This window comes from Heterodontus francisci, chromosome 5 (assembly GCF_036365525.1).
Source record: "Heterodontus francisci isolate sHetFra1 chromosome 5, sHetFra1.hap1, whole genome shotgun sequence".
Lineage (NCBI taxonomy): Eukaryota > Metazoa > Chordata > Chondrichthyes > Heterodontiformes > Heterodontidae > Heterodontus > Heterodontus francisci.
This window is the reverse complement of record NC_090375.1, coordinates 118,646,549-118,662,366: the sequence shown is the minus strand read 5'-3', so window position 1 is coordinate 118,662,366 and position 15,818 is coordinate 118,646,549. Positions and strand designations below refer to the sequence as shown.

Genomic DNA, 15,818 nt, shown 5'->3' with positions numbered 1-15,818 from the left:
AGCAATGTGGTTGACTCTTAAATGCCCTCTGAAATGTCCTAGCAAGCCACTCAGTTGTTTCAAATTGCTACAAAGTCTAAGAAATGGAATCAAACAGGACAGCCCACTTGGCATCGACCGAGGAAACAGAAACGACAATGGCAAACCTAGCCTTGTCGATCCTGCTAGGTCCTCCTTACTAACATCTGGGGGCTTCTGCCAGAATACGGAGAGCTGTCTCACAAACTAGTCAAGCAAAAGCCTGACATAGTCATAATCACGGAATCATATCTTACAATGGGTTAGTATAAATGGGTGGTTGTTGGTCGGCACAGACTCGGTGGGCCAAAGGGCCTGTTTCAGTGCTGTATCTCTAACTTAATAAATAAATGTCCCAGGCACAGTGGTTAGCACCGCAGCCTCACAGCTCCAGCGACCCGGGTTCAGTTCTGGGTACTGCCTGTGTGGAGTTTACAAGTTCTCCCTGTGACCGCGTGGGTTTCCGCCAGGTGCTCCGGTTTCCTCCCACAGCCAAAGACTTGCAGGTTGATAGGTAAATTGGCCATTGTAAATTGCCCCTAGTGTAGGTAGGTGGTAGGAGAATTGTGGGGATGTGGTAGAGAATATGGAGTTAATGTAGGATTAGTATAAAATGGGTGGTTGATGGTCGGCACAGACTCGGTGGGCCGAAGGGCCTGTTTCAGTGCTGTATGACTCTATGACATCACCATCCTACCAGAGGTGGCAGCACAGTGGTATACAGGTGGGAAGGAGTTGCCCTGGGAGTCCTCAACATTGACTCCAGAACTCATGAAGTCTCATGGCATCAGGTCAAACATGGGCAAGGAAATCTCCTGCTGATTAACACATACCACCTCCACCACCACCGCCCCCCACCCCCCCCACCCCCCACCTCGGCTGATGAATCAGTGCTTCTCCATGTTGAACACCCATTCGAAGAAGCACTGAGGGTAGCAAGGGCACTGTACTCTGCGTGGGGGACTTCAATGTCCATCACCAACAGTGACTCGGTAGCACCACTACTGACTGAGCTGGCCGAGTCCTAAAGGACACAGCTGCTAGACTGGGTCTGTGGCAGGTGGTGAGGGAACCAACAAGAGGGAAAAACCTACTTGACCTTGTCCTCACCAATCTACCTGTCGCAGATGTATCTGCCCATTAGAGTATTGGTAGGAGTGACCACTGCACAGTCCTTGTCGAGACAAAATCCTGCCCTCACATTGAGGTACCCACCATTGTGTTGTGTGGCACTACCACTGTGCAAAACAGGACAGATATTAAACAGAGCTAGCAATGCAAAATGGGCATCCATGAGAGGCTGTGGGCCATCAGCAGCAGTACAATTGTACTCAGCCATAATCTGTAACCTCATAGCCTGGCTTATCCCCACTCTACCATTACCATCAAGCCAGGGGACTAAGCCTGGTTCAATGAAGAGTGTTGGAGGGCATGTCAGGAACAGCATCAGGCATACCTAAAAATGAGGTGTCAGCCTGATGAAGGTACAACCCAGGACTACTTGCATGCCAAACAGCAGGAGCAGCATGCAATAGACAGGGCTAAACGATCTCACAACCAATGGATCAGATCTAAGCTCATGAATGGTGGTGGACAATTAAACAACTAACAGGAGGAGGAGGGTCCACAAATATCCCCATCCTCAATGATAGGGGAGCCCAGCACATCAGTGCAAAACAGAAGGCTGAAACATGTGCATCCATCTTCAGCCAGAAATGCCGAGTGGATGATCCATTTCGGCCTCCTCCTGAGGTCCCCAGCATCACAGATGCCAATCTTCAGCCAATCCGATTCGCTCCACGTGATATCAAGAAACAGCTGAAGGCACTGGATACCTCAAGGCTATGGGCCTTGACAACATTCCGGTAATAGTACTGAAGACTTATGCCCCAGAACAGGCTGCACCCATAGCCATGCTGTTCCCGTACAGCTGCAACATTGGCATTTACTCGGCAATGTGGAAAATTGCCCAGGCATGTCCTATACGTAAAAAGCAGGACAAATGCAACCTGGCCAATTACCGCCCCCTCAGTCTACTCTCGATCATCAGCAAAGAGATGGAAGGTGTCGTCGATAGTGCGATCAAGTGGCACTTGCTCAGCAATAGCCTGCTCATTGATGCTCAGTTTGGGTTCCACCACGGCCGCTCAACTCTTGACCTCATTACATTTTTGGTCCAAACATGGACAAAAGAGCTGAACTCCAGAGGTGAGGTGAGAGTGACTGCCCTTGACATCAAGGCAGCATTTGACCAAGTATGGCATCAAGGAGCTCTAGCAAAACTGGAGTCAATGGGAACCGGGGGAAAACTCTCCATTGGTTGGAGTCATACCTAGCACAATGGAAGATAGTTGTGGTTGTTGGACGTCAATCATCTCAGTCGCAGGACATCACTGCAGGAGTTGCTCAAGGTAGTGTGATGAAATGCTGTGGCTTCAGGTGCTTCATCAATGACTTTCCCTCTATCCTAAGGTCAGAAGTGGGGATGTTCGCTGATGATTGCACAATGTTCAGTACCATTCGTGACTCCTCAAATATTGAAGCAGCCTGTGTCCTTATGCAGCAAGACCTGGACAATATCCAGGCTTGGGCTGATAAGTGGCAAGTAACTTTCGCACCACAGAAGTGCCAGGCAATGACCATATCAAACAAGAGAGAATCTAACCATCAACCCTTAATGTTCAATGGCATTACCAAGGCTAAATCTCCCACTATCAACATCCTAAGAGTTACCATTGACCAGAAACTGAACTGAACCAACCACATAAATGCTGTGGCTACAAGAGCAGGTCAGCAGCTGGGAATTCTGTGGCGAGTAACTCACCTCCTGTCTTCCCAATGCTTGTCCACCATCTACAAGGCACAAGTCAGGAGTGTGATGGAATACTTTCCAGTTGCCTGGATGAGTGCAGCTCCAACAACACTCAAGAGGAACAACACCATCCAGGACAAAGCAGCCTGCTTGATTGGCACCCCATCCACAAACATTCACACTCTCCACCACCGATACACAGTGGCAGCAGTGTGTACCATCTACAAGATGCACTACAGCAACGCACCAAGGCTCCTTAGACAGCACCTTCCAAATCCGCGACCTCTACCACTTACAAGGACAAGGTCAGCAGATGCCTGGGGAACACCACCATCGGCATTTCCCCTCCAAGCCACACACCATCCTGACTTGGAACTATATCACCTTTCCTTCACTGCCGCTGGGTGAAAATCCTGGAACTCCCTTCCTAACAGCATTGTGGGTGTACCTGCACCAGATGGATTGCAGCAGTTCGAGAAGGCAGCTCACCACCATCTTCTCAACGACAATTATGGATGGTCAATAAATGTTGACCTTGCCAGCGATGCCCACATCCCATGAATGAATATCCCAGTCTGCAATGGGAATCGGGCCTATCCCAGCCTGCAGTGGGAATCGGGGTTATTGCATTCTGCAGTGGGAGTCGGAGCTATCCCAGTCTGCAGTGGTAATCAGGATTATTCCAGTCTCTCATGGGAATGGGACTATCCTAGTCTGCAATGGGAGTCAGGAATATCCCAGTTTGCAATGGGAGTCAACAACAACTAATATCTAAATAACACCGTTAACATATTAAATGTTGTAAGGCACTTCACAGGATCATTATGAAATAAAATATAACACTGAGCCACATCAAAAGATATTACTTCAGAAGACCAAAAGCTTGGTCAAAGATATAGGCTGGAATTTTGTTGGTGTGGCTGGGCCTCAGAAGAAAGGCCGAAACCCAGGGGCAACCCCGCGTCGGCCATTTGTGGGACCCCAGCCGCACTAGTCTGATAACTAATGGCTCCCATTCCTTGAAAGGACGGGCGCCCACTCCCGGGAGGGCTGGCAATTCAGCAGCGCCACTGAGAGCAGTGACCACTGCTGGGACTGCACCTGGAAATGAGGACGCCATGGGAGTAGGCCACCTTCCCAACCAGGTAACTGGGGTTTGGGGGGGTGCCAGGACCAGTCAGGCAGGCCCTGGCGAGGTCGGGGAGGGGGGCGGTTGGTGGGCCACAGAGTGCCCGATTAGAAGAGCTGTCCCAAGTACACTAGGTGGTCTCCCCATGTGGTAGAGAGCCCACCTGCAGCTGATAAAATGCCAGCGGTGGTTAGTTGACCACTGGGTGAGTGGGCCATCCTCCACCTTCCCCACCACTGATGAAATGAATGATAACGGGAGGACCCAGCCTTTGCTTGACATTGTACAGCCCCACATGCCTCCCAGCCTATCACCAGAGGGCTGGTAAAATCCAGCCCGTAGGTTTTAAGGAATGTCTTAAATGAGGAAAGTGAGGTAGAAAGGCAGAGAGTTGTAAGAGAGAATTCCAGAGCTAAGGGCCTGGGCAGCTGAAGGCACAACCGCCAACTGTGGAGTGCTTAAGTTTGGGAATGCTCAAGAGACCAGAATTAGATGAATACAGATAATTCGGAGTGTTGTAGGGCTGAAGGAGATTACAGAGATAGGGAGGGGCAAGGCCATGGAGGAATCTGAAAGCAAGGATGAAAATTTTAAAATAAAAACATTGCTTGAATGGGAGCCAATGTTGGTCAGTGAGCACAGGGGTGATAGGTGAATGAGACTTGGTGTGAGTTAAGACACAGGCAGCAGAGTTTTAGATGACCTCAAATTAAGAGAGGGTAGAATGTTGGAGAGCAGCCAGGAGTGCATTGGAATAGTCAAGTCTAGAGATAACAAAGGCATGAATGAGGGTTTCAGCAGCAGATGAGCTGAGACAGGGGCAAAGTCAGGAATGTTACGGAACTGGTAATAGGCGGTCTTAGTGATGGTGCAAATATGTGTTTGGAAGCTCATCTCAGGGTCAAATGTTTCATGCAGGTAACGAACAGACTGGTTTAGTCTCTGACAGTTGCCAGGGAGAGGGATGGAGTTGGTAGCTAGGGAACAGAATTTAGAACGGGAACCAAAGACATTCAACCAGGTCAGGAGTCAGGATTATTACAGCTCTCAGCATGAGTCAGGGTTATCCCAGTCTGCAGTGGAAGTCAGGATTGTCCCAGTCTGCAGTGGGAGTCAGGGTTATCCCAGTCTGCAGTGGGAGTCAGGATTATCCCAGTCTGCAGTGAGAGTCAGGATTGTCCCAGTCTGCAGTGGGAGTCAGGGTTATCCCAGTCTGCAGTGCGAGTCAGGGTTATCCCAGTCTGCAGTGCGAGTCAGGGTTGTCCCAGTCTACAGTGGGAGTCAGGGTTATCCCAGTCTACAGTGGGAGTCAGGGTTATCCCAGTCTGCAGTGGGAGTCAGGATTGTCCCAGTCTGCAGTGCGAGTCAGGGTTATCCCAGTCTGCAGTGGGAGTCAGGGTTATCCCAGTCTGCAGTGCGAGTCAGGGTTATCCCAGTCTGCAGTGAGAGTCAGGATTGTCCCAGTCTGCAGTGGGAGTCAGGGTTATCCCAGTCTGCAGTGAGAGTCAGTATTGTCCCAGTCTGCAGTGAGAGTCAGGATTGTCCCAGTCTGCAGTGCAAGTCAGGATTGTCCCAGTCTGCAGTGGGAGTCAGGGTTATCCCAGTCTGCAGTGGGAGTCAGGGTTATCCCAGTCTGCAGTGGGAGTCAGGGTTATCCCAGTCTGCAGTGCGAGTCAGGGTTATCCCAGTCTGCAGTGCGAGTCAGGGTTGTCCCAGTCTACAGTGGGAGTCAGGGTTATCCCAGTCTACAGTGGGAGTCAGGGTTATCCCAGTCTGCAGTGGGAGTCAGGATTGTCCCAGTCTGCAGTGCGAGTCAGGGTTATCCCAGTCTGCAGTGGGAGTCAGGGTTATCCCAGTCTGCAGTGCGAGTCAGGGTTATCCCAGTCTGCAGTGAGAGTCAGGATTGTCCCAGTCTGCAGTGGGAGTCAGGGTTATCCCAGTCTGCAGTGAGAGTCAGTATTGTCCCAGTCTGCAGTGAGAGTCAGGATTGTCCCAGTCTGCAGTGCAAGTCAGGATTGTCCCAGTCTGCAGTGGGAGTCAGGGTTATCCCAGTCTGCAGTGGGAGTCAGGGTTATCCCAGTCTGCAGTGAGAGTCAGGATTGTCCCAGTCTGCAGTGGGAGTCAGGGTTATCCCAGTCTGCAGTGCGAGTCAGGGTTATCCCAGTCTGCAGTGCGAGTCAGGGTTGTCCCAGTCTACAGTGGGAGTCAGGGTTATCCCAGTCTACAGTGGGAGTCAGGGTTATCCCAGTCTGCAGTGGGAGTCAGGATTGTCCCAGTCTGCAGTGCGAGTCAGGGTTATCCCAGTCTGCAGTGGGAGTCAGGGTTATCCCAGTCTGCAGTGCGAGTCAGGGTTATCCCAGTCTGCAGTGAGAGTCAGGATTGTCCCAGTCTGCAGTGGGAGTCAGGGTTATCCCAGTCTGCAGTGAGAGTCAGGATTGTCCCAGTCTGCAGTGAGAGTCAGGATTGTCCCAGTCTGCAGTGCGAGTCAGGATTGTCCCAGTCTGCAGTGGGAGTCAGGGTTATCCCAGTCTGCAGTGGGAGTCAGGATTGTCCCAGTCTGCAGTGAGAGTCAGGATTGTCCCAGTCTGCAGTGAGAGTCAGGATTGTCCCAGTCTGCAGTGAGAGTCAGGATTGTCCCAGTCTGCAGTGCGAGTCAGGATTGTCCCAGTCTGCAGTGGGAGTCAGGGTTATCCCAGTCTGCAGTGGGAGTCAGGGTTATCCCAGTCTGCAGCGGGAGTCAGGATTGTCCCAGTCTACAGTGGGAGTCAGGGTTATCCCAGTCTACAGTGGGAGTCAGGGTTATCCCAGTCTGCAGTGGGAGTCAGGGTTATCCCAGTCTGCAGTGGGAGTCAGTGTTATCCCAGTCTACAGTGGGAGTCAGGGTTATCCCAGTCTGCAGTGGGAGTCAGGATTGTCCCAGTCTACAGTGGGAGTCAGTGTTATCCCAGTCTGCAGTGGGAGTCAGGGTTATCCCAGTCTGCAGTGGGAGTCAGGGTTATCCCAGTCTACAGTGGGAGTCAGGGTTATCCCAGTCTGCAGTGGGAGTCAGGATTGTCCCAGTCTACAGTGGGAGTCAGTGTTATCCCAGTCTGCAGTGGGAGTCAGGGTTATCCCAGTCTGCAGTGAGAGTCAGGATTGTCCCAGTCTGCAGTGCGAGTTAGGGTTATCCCAGTCTGAAACTAAAACTGTTTTTTTTACATCTTAAAATGGACTGATTTCAAAGCATGGTAGAAATTGGGGTAGCCCCAGTGTAACATGAAGACCAGTGATTCTCAGACACATTAAAAGAACCAGGAAAATGGCAGAAAGCAAAATATATGAATAATTATCAGAAACTAAGGAGTGGAACAGAATAAAAGAAAAGAATATTAGGAAAGGAGGACAAAGGAAAGCAAAGGAGCAGCTGATCGAGACATTACATCAAACACTACAAGAAAGGGTTAAATAGAAGGTTGCAGTAACGCTGGGAATCTCTACAATACAGACAGTGGCCGACCATAACGTCTGCTCTTGGAATAGTTCCAGTGTCACAAGTTCACTTCAGCCATTTGCTCGGTGCTCAGGTGCAGGCCTGAGGTGGCTTTATTGGGGTTGGTAATCTACTGTCGTGCTCACATGAAACAAAATAGAAAAGGAAGGGAAAAAAGAATAGTTTAATATAAAAGTAAATTAAAAATAAACATTAGAGAAATGTAAATTAAGAGAATCAGCAGAAGAAAGTCATTGCACAACAGAATCACAGAATTGTTACAGTGCAAGAGGAGGTCATTCGGCCCATCATATCCACACTGGCTCTCCAAAAGAGCAATTCCCTCAGTTCCATTCCCCTGCCTTCTCCCCATAACCCAGCACATTCTTCCTTTTCATATAACTGTCCAATTCCCTTTTGAATGCTTCAATTGAACCTGCCTCCACCATGTTTTTCAGGCAGCGCATTCCAGACCTTAACCACTCTCTAGGTGAAGACGTTCTTCCTCATGTCATTTTTGTTTCTCTTACCAAATACTTTAAATCTGTGCCCTCTCGTTCTCGATCCTTTCACAAGAGGGAACAGTTTCTCTCTATCTACTATGTCCAGACACCTCATGATTTTGAATACCAGTATCAAATCAACAGATGCAAAGTAACACAAACATCAGAAAAGAACAATCAGTAAGCGAGAACAGCAAAGTAAACCTTCACCAGCGCAAGCAGTAAGCTACCAATATTACAATCTCTGATTTTTTGAAACCTATATTCACGTGATTAAAACACACATAAAAGGAAAGGATAGGAAATGTTATTGTCTACTTGCTATTGTGTCACCACTGGATTTCACAAAGAAATATACAAGAAATACAATACAGAAACACAATATAGAATGAAAGTACAGGGAAAAAGCAGGATCTACAGTTTAAGTCTGATCACGGCATGGAGCAGTGTTAACACTATTCGGAGCTAGTAGGAAAACTATAATAACAATAAGAAATGCTGGAAATACTCAGCAGGTCTGGCAGCATCTGTGAAGAGAGAAGCAGAATTAAAGTTTCAGGTCAGTGACACTGACCTGAAATGTTAATTCTGCTTCTCTCTGCACAGATGCTGCCAGACCTGCTGAGTATTTCCAGCATTTCTTGTCTTTATTTCAGATTGCCAGCATTGGCAGCATTTTGCTTTTATTTTAGGAAGACTACATCCTGAGTTTGTTAAATTCAGCACAAGGTTCTATACTGTGTGAAGAATTTAGTTATCTTTTTAATCTTTATCTCTCCCCTAGATTCTACCATTTAGTCTCATCCAATTCTCATTCAGCTCTTAAATCTAAATGGTTACAGTGACAGTGAAGGCAGTAAACCACTAGATGGCACCAAAGGACTATTTCCAAAGAGATACTCAGTGGGTTGCCCCATACTCACTGTGAGTAGTGTGGATCCTGAGGAATTGTCTTTGGTTCCGTCTCTCAGATTGACTCATCCTGTAGCTACTGTCTGAGCAGTCACACTCCTTACTGCCATAGGTCTGAGTGCGCAGACTTCTACTTTTCTTGCTGCCAGTAGGTACTTTGGTTGACCCTTTGCACTTGTGGAGTCGAAGCTTGCCTGCAGCGTCTTCAACACACTGCCATTTCTGATAAATGAAAGCAAGAGGTTAAAACCCCCATTTATCACACAAAAGAACTAACATTAATCATCACATAATCAATTTTAAATGCTTTGCATCTTATTTGCATTTCTTTTTAATACTAATTAGGATGTAAGAAAGAAAAAGCTTGCATTTATATACTGCCTCTCAGGATCTCAAAGCACTTTACAGCCCATGAGGTACTTTGGAAGGTTGGTTACTGTTATAATGGAGGAACGTAGGCCCTGGAATGACACAGTGAGATATTAATGTACAAATGCTTATTACTCATTTAAAGTAGGTGGGTTAACACCATTGAATAACCAAGAAAAAAAGTTTGGCAGTGTTCAAGGGTATGATTTCAATGCAAGGAATATAGCAAATAAAGCAGATGAGCTGAGGGCACAGATAGACATGTAGTAGTATGATATCATAGCTAATACAGAAACATGGCTTAAGGAGGAACAGAAGGGCTTTCAGATGTGATAGGGAGGGGGATAAGAAAGGATGGGGAGTGGCAATTTTGGTCAAAGAAACTATTACAGCTGTGAGGAGGGATAATATGCTGGAAGGTTCATTAAATTAGGCTATATGGATTGAGCTAAGGAACAAAAGTGGGGCAATCACACTGCTGGGAGTGTACTATAGACGCCCAAACTGTCAGAGGGAGATAGAAGAGCAGATATGTGGGCAAATCTCTGAGAGGTGCAAGAAAAATAGGGCAGTAATAGTAGGGGATTTTAACTACCCCAATATTAACTGGGATAGTTTTAGTGGGAAAGGAATTGAGGGAACAGAATTCTTGAGGTGCATTCAGGAGAACATTTTTGCCCAGTATGTAGCAAGTCCAACAAGAGAGGGTGCAGTTTTAGACTTAATTTTAGGAAATGAAGATGGCCAGGTGGAAGGGGTGACAGTGGGAGATCATTTTTGTGGTAGTGATCATAATTCAGTCAGTTTTAACATAATTATGGAAAAGGACAGGGATAGAACAGGAGTTAGAGTTCTTAATTGGGGCAAGGCCAATTTTACTAAACTGAGGAGTGATTTCGCGAAAGTGGACTGGAAACAGCTACTTGAAGGTAAATCAGTGTCAGAGCAATGGGAGGCATTCAAAGGGGAGATTCAAGGGGTTCAGGGTAAACATGTTCCCACAAAGAAAAAGGGTGAGACAGCAAAATCTAGAGCCCCATGGATGTCAAGGAGCCTACAGGGTAAGATAAGGCAGAAAAGGAAAGCTTATGTCAGACACCAAGAACTCAATACTACAGAAAGCTGAGAGGAGTATAAAAAGTAGAGGGGTGAAATCAAAATGGAAATTAGGAAAGCAAAGAGAGGGCATGAAAGAATATTGGTAAGCAAAATCAAGGTAAACCCAAAGATTTCTGCGCCTTTGGCGATGATCTTTGCGAATTCACTGTCCACTGGAGTAGTACCGGATGATTGGAGGGTGGCAAATGTTGTTCCCTTGTTCAAGAAAGGGAATAAGGATAACCCTGGAAATTATAGACCAGTCAGTCTTACGTCGGTAGTGGGCAAATTATTGGAGAGGGTTCTGAGAGACAGGATTTATGATTATTTGGAAAAGCGGAATTCTTTGAAGATGTGACAAAACACATTGATGAAGGAAGAGCAGTGGATGTGGTGTATATGGATTTTAGCAAGGCGTTTGATAAGATTCCCCATGGTAGGCTCATTCAGAAAGTAAGGAGGCATGGGATTCAGGGAAAGTTGGCTGTCTGGATACAAAAATGGCTGGCCCATAGGAGTCAGAGGGTGGTAGTAGATGGAAAGTATTCAGCATGGAGCTCGGTGACCAGTGGTGTTCCACAAGGATCTGTTCTGGGACCTCTGCTCTTTGTGATTTTTATAAATGACTTGGATGAGGAAGTGGACGGCTGGGTTAGTAAGTTTGCCGATGACACGAAGTTTGCTGGAGTTGTGGATAGTGTGGAAGGCTGTTGTAGGTTGCAACGGGACATTGACAGGATGCAGAGCTGGGCTGAGAAGTGGCAGATGGAGTTCAACCTGGAAAAATGTGAAGTGATTCATTTTGGAAGGTCGAATTTGAATGCGGACTACAGGCTTAAAGACAGGATTCTTGGTAGTGTGGAGGAACAGAGGGATCTTGGGGTCCATGTCCATAGATCGCTCAAAGTTGCCACCCAAGTTGATAGTGTTGTTAAGAAGGCATATGGTGTGTTGGCTTTCATTAACAGGGGGATTGAGTTTAAGAGCTGCGAGGTTATGCTGCAGCTCTATAAAGCCCTGGTTCGACCACACTTGGAATATTGTGTTCAGTTCTGGTCGCCTCATTATAGGAAGGATGTGGAAGCTTTAGAGAGGGTGCAGAGGAGATTTACCAGGATGCTGCCTAGACTGGAGGGCATGTCCTACGAAGAAAGATTGAGGGAGCTCGGGCTTTTCTCATTTGAGCGAAGAAGGATGAGAGGTGACTTGATAGAGGGGTACAAGATGATGATAGCCAGAGACTTTTTCCCAGGGTGGAAAGGGCTATCACCAGGGGGCATAATTTTAAGGTGACTGGAGGAAGGTTTCGGGGAGATGTCAGAGGTAGGTTCTTTAAACAGAGAGTGGTGGGTGCGTGGAATGCACTGCCAGCGGTGGTAGTAGAAGCAGATACATTAGGGGCATTTAAGCGACTTTTGGATAGGTACATGGATGATAGTAGAATGAAGGGTAGGTAGTTAGTTTGATCTTAGAGTAGGTTAACGGTTCGGCACAACATCGTGGGCCAAAGGGCCTGTACTGTGCTGTACTGTTCTATGTTCTATGTTTTATCAATACATTAAGAGTAAGAGTATAACTAGGGAGAGAGTCGGGCCCATAAAAGACCAAAAAGGTAACCTATGTGTAGGGGTGGAAGATGTGGTATTGTTCTTCATGAATACTTTGCATCTGTCTTCACAAAAGAGGGGGACGATGCAGATATTGTAGTTAAGGAGGAGGAATGTGAAGCATTGGATGTGATAAACATAAGGAGAGAGGAAGTACCCGGATGAAACATACCCCAGGCTGTTAAAAAAAGTAAAAGAGGAAATAGCAGAAGGTCTGACCATAATTTTCCAGTCCTCACTGGATACAGGTGTGGTGCCGGAGGATTGGAGAACAGCTAATGTTGTATCTCTGTTTAAAAAGGGACTGAGGGATTGACTGAAGAATTACAGGCCAGTCAGTCTAACCTCAGTAGTGGGCAAATTATTAGAATCTATTCCGAGAGATAGGATAAACTGTCACTTAGAAAGGCACAGGTTAATCAAGGATAGTCAGCATGGATTTGTTAAGGGAAGATCTTGTTTGACCAACTTGATTGAATTTTTTGATCAAGTAACAAGGAAGATAGATGAGGGTAGTGCAGTTGATGTGGTCTGCATGGATTTTAGCAAGCTTTTGACAAAGTCTCACACGGCAGACTGGTTAAAAAAAAAAATCCCATGGGATCCAGGGAAATGCAGTAAGGTGGATACAAAATTGGCTCAGTGACAGGAAACAAAGGGTAATTGTTGACGGCTGTTTCAGCGACTGGAGGGCTGTTTCCAGTGGCATTCCGCAGGGCTCAGTACTGGGTCCCCTACTTTTTGTGGTATATATTAATGATTTGGACATAAATATAGGGGGCATGATCAAGAAGTTTGCGTATGACACAAAGATTGGCCGTGTGGTAGATAGCGAGGAAGATAGCTGTAGGCTGCAGAAAGATATTGATGGTCTGGTCAGATGGGCAGAAAAGTGGCAAATGGAATTCAACCTGGAGAAGTGTGAGGTGATGCATTTGGGGAGGTCAAACAAGGCAAAGGAATACATGATTAATGGGAAAATACTGAGAAGTGTAGAGGAAGTGAGGGACCTTGGAGCGAATGTCCACAGATCCCTGAAGGTAGCAGGACAGGTCGATAAGGTAGTTAGGAAGGCATATGGAATCCTTTCCTTTATTAGCCGAGGTACAGAATATAAGAGCAGGGAGGTTATGCTGGAACTGTTTAACTGATTGGTTTGGCCATACCTTGAGTACTGTGTGCAGCTCTGGTCACCTCATTACAGAAAGGATGTAATTGCACTAGAGAGGGTACAGAGGAGATTTACAAGGATGTTGCCAGGATTGGAAAAATGCAGCTATGAGGAAAGATTGGATAGGCTGGGGTTGTTCTCCTTGGAACAGAGAAGGCTGAGGAGAGATCTGATTGAAGTGTACAAAATTGTGAGGGGCCTGGATAGAGTGGAGGTGAAGGGTCTATTCAGTTTAGCAGAGAGGTCAGTGACTGGGGGGATAGATTTAAAGTGATTGGTAGAAAAATTAGAGGGGAGATGAGGAAAAATGTTTTCACCCAGAAGGTGGGAGGGTCTGGAACTCACTGCCTGAAAGGGTAGTTGAGGCAGAAACCCTCAACTCATTCAAAAGGAGTCTGGATATGCACTTCAAATGCCGTAATCTGTAGGGCTATGGACCAAATGCTGGAAGGTGGGATTAGAAGGGGTGGATCGTTTCTCGGCTGGCACAGACACGATAGGCCAAGTGGCCTCTTTCTGTGTCTTAAACTTTCCATGATTCTAAGGAAGGAATTTCAAACAAATCACAGAATTGTTACAGTGCAGGAGACCATTCGGCCCATCGAGTCTGCACTAGCTCTCCAAAAGAGCGATTTACTCAGTTAAAGATGTGTTCAGTGTTTGAATGTCACAGTGTAATTTTGGGGCCCTGGAATTGACACTGAACAATCCATGGTTAAATAAAATGCATGTTTGATGGAAAGTGGGCACCGCTATCGTACAGACAGAACATTGTCTAAATCCCTCATTTAGAATGTCAGTACCACACATCGGTACGCACTGTTCTTTGTACTTAAACAACTTCAGCATTGTACACATCTGTCCACTGGAGTCCAGGTAAACCAACAGTGATGCTGAAAGCCATCTACTTCTAACAGCCAGCTGCAACACTTGACTGCCCAGCTATTGTTCAGCAATGCTACATGCATGTGTACTTTCTCGCCAAACTCATGTAGGATAATGAGAATTCCAAGACTGAGTGTATCCATTCTTGATGTTATCTTCTGCTTCAGCAAAATAACCATACTTTAAAGTTCAGAAAGTATTGTTTAATTATTTTTGTCAGAAATATGTAATTTTTTTTTATCAGACACCTCTACCTGTGCTTGATTCCAGTATGACATCAGGCCAACACTTTCTATTCAATAGATATCAAATAGCAGCATAGGAACAGGAGTAGGCCATTCAGCCAGGGCAGCCTGGTCTGCCATTCAATTAGATCATGGCTGATCATCTACCTCAATGCCACTTTCCCACGCTATCCCTATATCCCTTGATGTCATTAGTATCCAGATATCTATTGATTTCTGTCTTGAACATGCTCAATGATTGAGCTTCCACATCCCTCTGGGGTAGAGAATTCCGAAGATTCACCACCCTCTGAGTGAAGAAACTTTCCTCATCTCAGTCTTAAATGGCCTAACCCTTATTCTGAAATTGTGTCCCCTGATTCTAGACTCACCAGCTAGGGGAAACATCCCATCTACATCTCCCCTGTCACACCCTATAAGAATTTTGTAAGTTTCAATGAGATCACCTCTTATTCTTCAAAACTCTAGAGAATACAGGCCCACTTTCTGCAATCTCTCCTCATAAGACAATCCCACCATCCCAGGGATTAGTCTGGTGAGCCTCCCTCTATGGCAAGTATATCCTCCTTAGATAAGGAGACCAAAACTGTGCACAATACTCCACAATACTCCAAACCCCTTGCGATGAAGACCAACATACCATTTGCCTTCCTTATTGATTATTGCACCTGCATACTAGGTTTTAATGACTCATGAACAAGGACACCCAGGTCCCTTTGACATCAACACTTCCCAACCTCTCACCATTTAAGAAATATTCTGTCTTTTTGTTTTTTCTACAAAAGTGGATAACGTCACGCTTATTCACATTATATTTCATCTGCCATGTTCTTGCCCATTCACTTAGCCTGTCCAAGTCTGCTTGAAGCCTCCTTGCATCTTCTTCACAACTTACATTCCCACCGAGTTTTGTGTCATCAGCAAATTCGGAAATATTACAATTGGTCCCCCCATCTAAATCATTTATATAGATTGTGAACAGCTGTGGCCCCAGCACTGATCCTTGCAGTACCCCAAGAGTAACAGCCTGCCATCCTGAGAATGACCCTTTGATTCCTACTCTCTGCTTTCTGTCTGTTAACCAATTCTCAATCCATTGCAGTATATTACCCCCAATCCCGTGTGCTCTAATTTTATTTACTAACCTGTGTGGGACCTTATCAAAAGCCTTCTGAAGGTCCAAATACACATATCTATGCTACAATTAACATCATTAGAAAACTCCAACAAGCTTGTCAAACATGATTTCCCTTTCACAAATCCATGTTGACTCTGCTCAATTTTACCATTATTTTCTAAGTGTCCATTATCACATCCTCTATAATAGATTCTAACATTTTCCCTACTACTGACATCAAACTAACAGGTCTGTAGTTCTCCATTCTCCCTCTCCCTCCCTTCTTAAATAGTGGGGTTACTTTTGCTACTTTCCAGTCTGCAGGAACCTTTCCAGAATCTATAGAATTTTGAAAGATAACCACCAATGCATCCACTATCTCTGTAGCCAACTGCTTCAATACTCTGGGTTGTAGCTCATCTGGTCCAGGAGATTTATCAACTTTCAATCCAGTTAACTTTTCAAGTACTACCTCTTTATTAA

General features: G+C 46.1%; 1 protein-coding gene across 8 annotated transcripts in view; it reads right to left on the bottom strand.

Moving 5' to 3' along the window:
- The window catches only part of sulf1 (sulfatase 1), a 353,304-nt gene that overhangs the window by 38,462 nt on the left and 299,024 nt on the right, over positions 1 to 15,818 (bottom strand). For all 8 annotated transcript variants that reach the window (XM_068031966.1, XM_068031968.1, XM_068031974.1 and 5 more), the window contains one exon: positions 8,855 to 9,065. In XM_068031966.1, the coding sequence (XP_067888067.1) occupies positions 8,855 to 9,065 (211 nt within the window). The remainder of the gene's footprint in view (positions 1 to 8,854; positions 9,066 to 15,818) is intronic.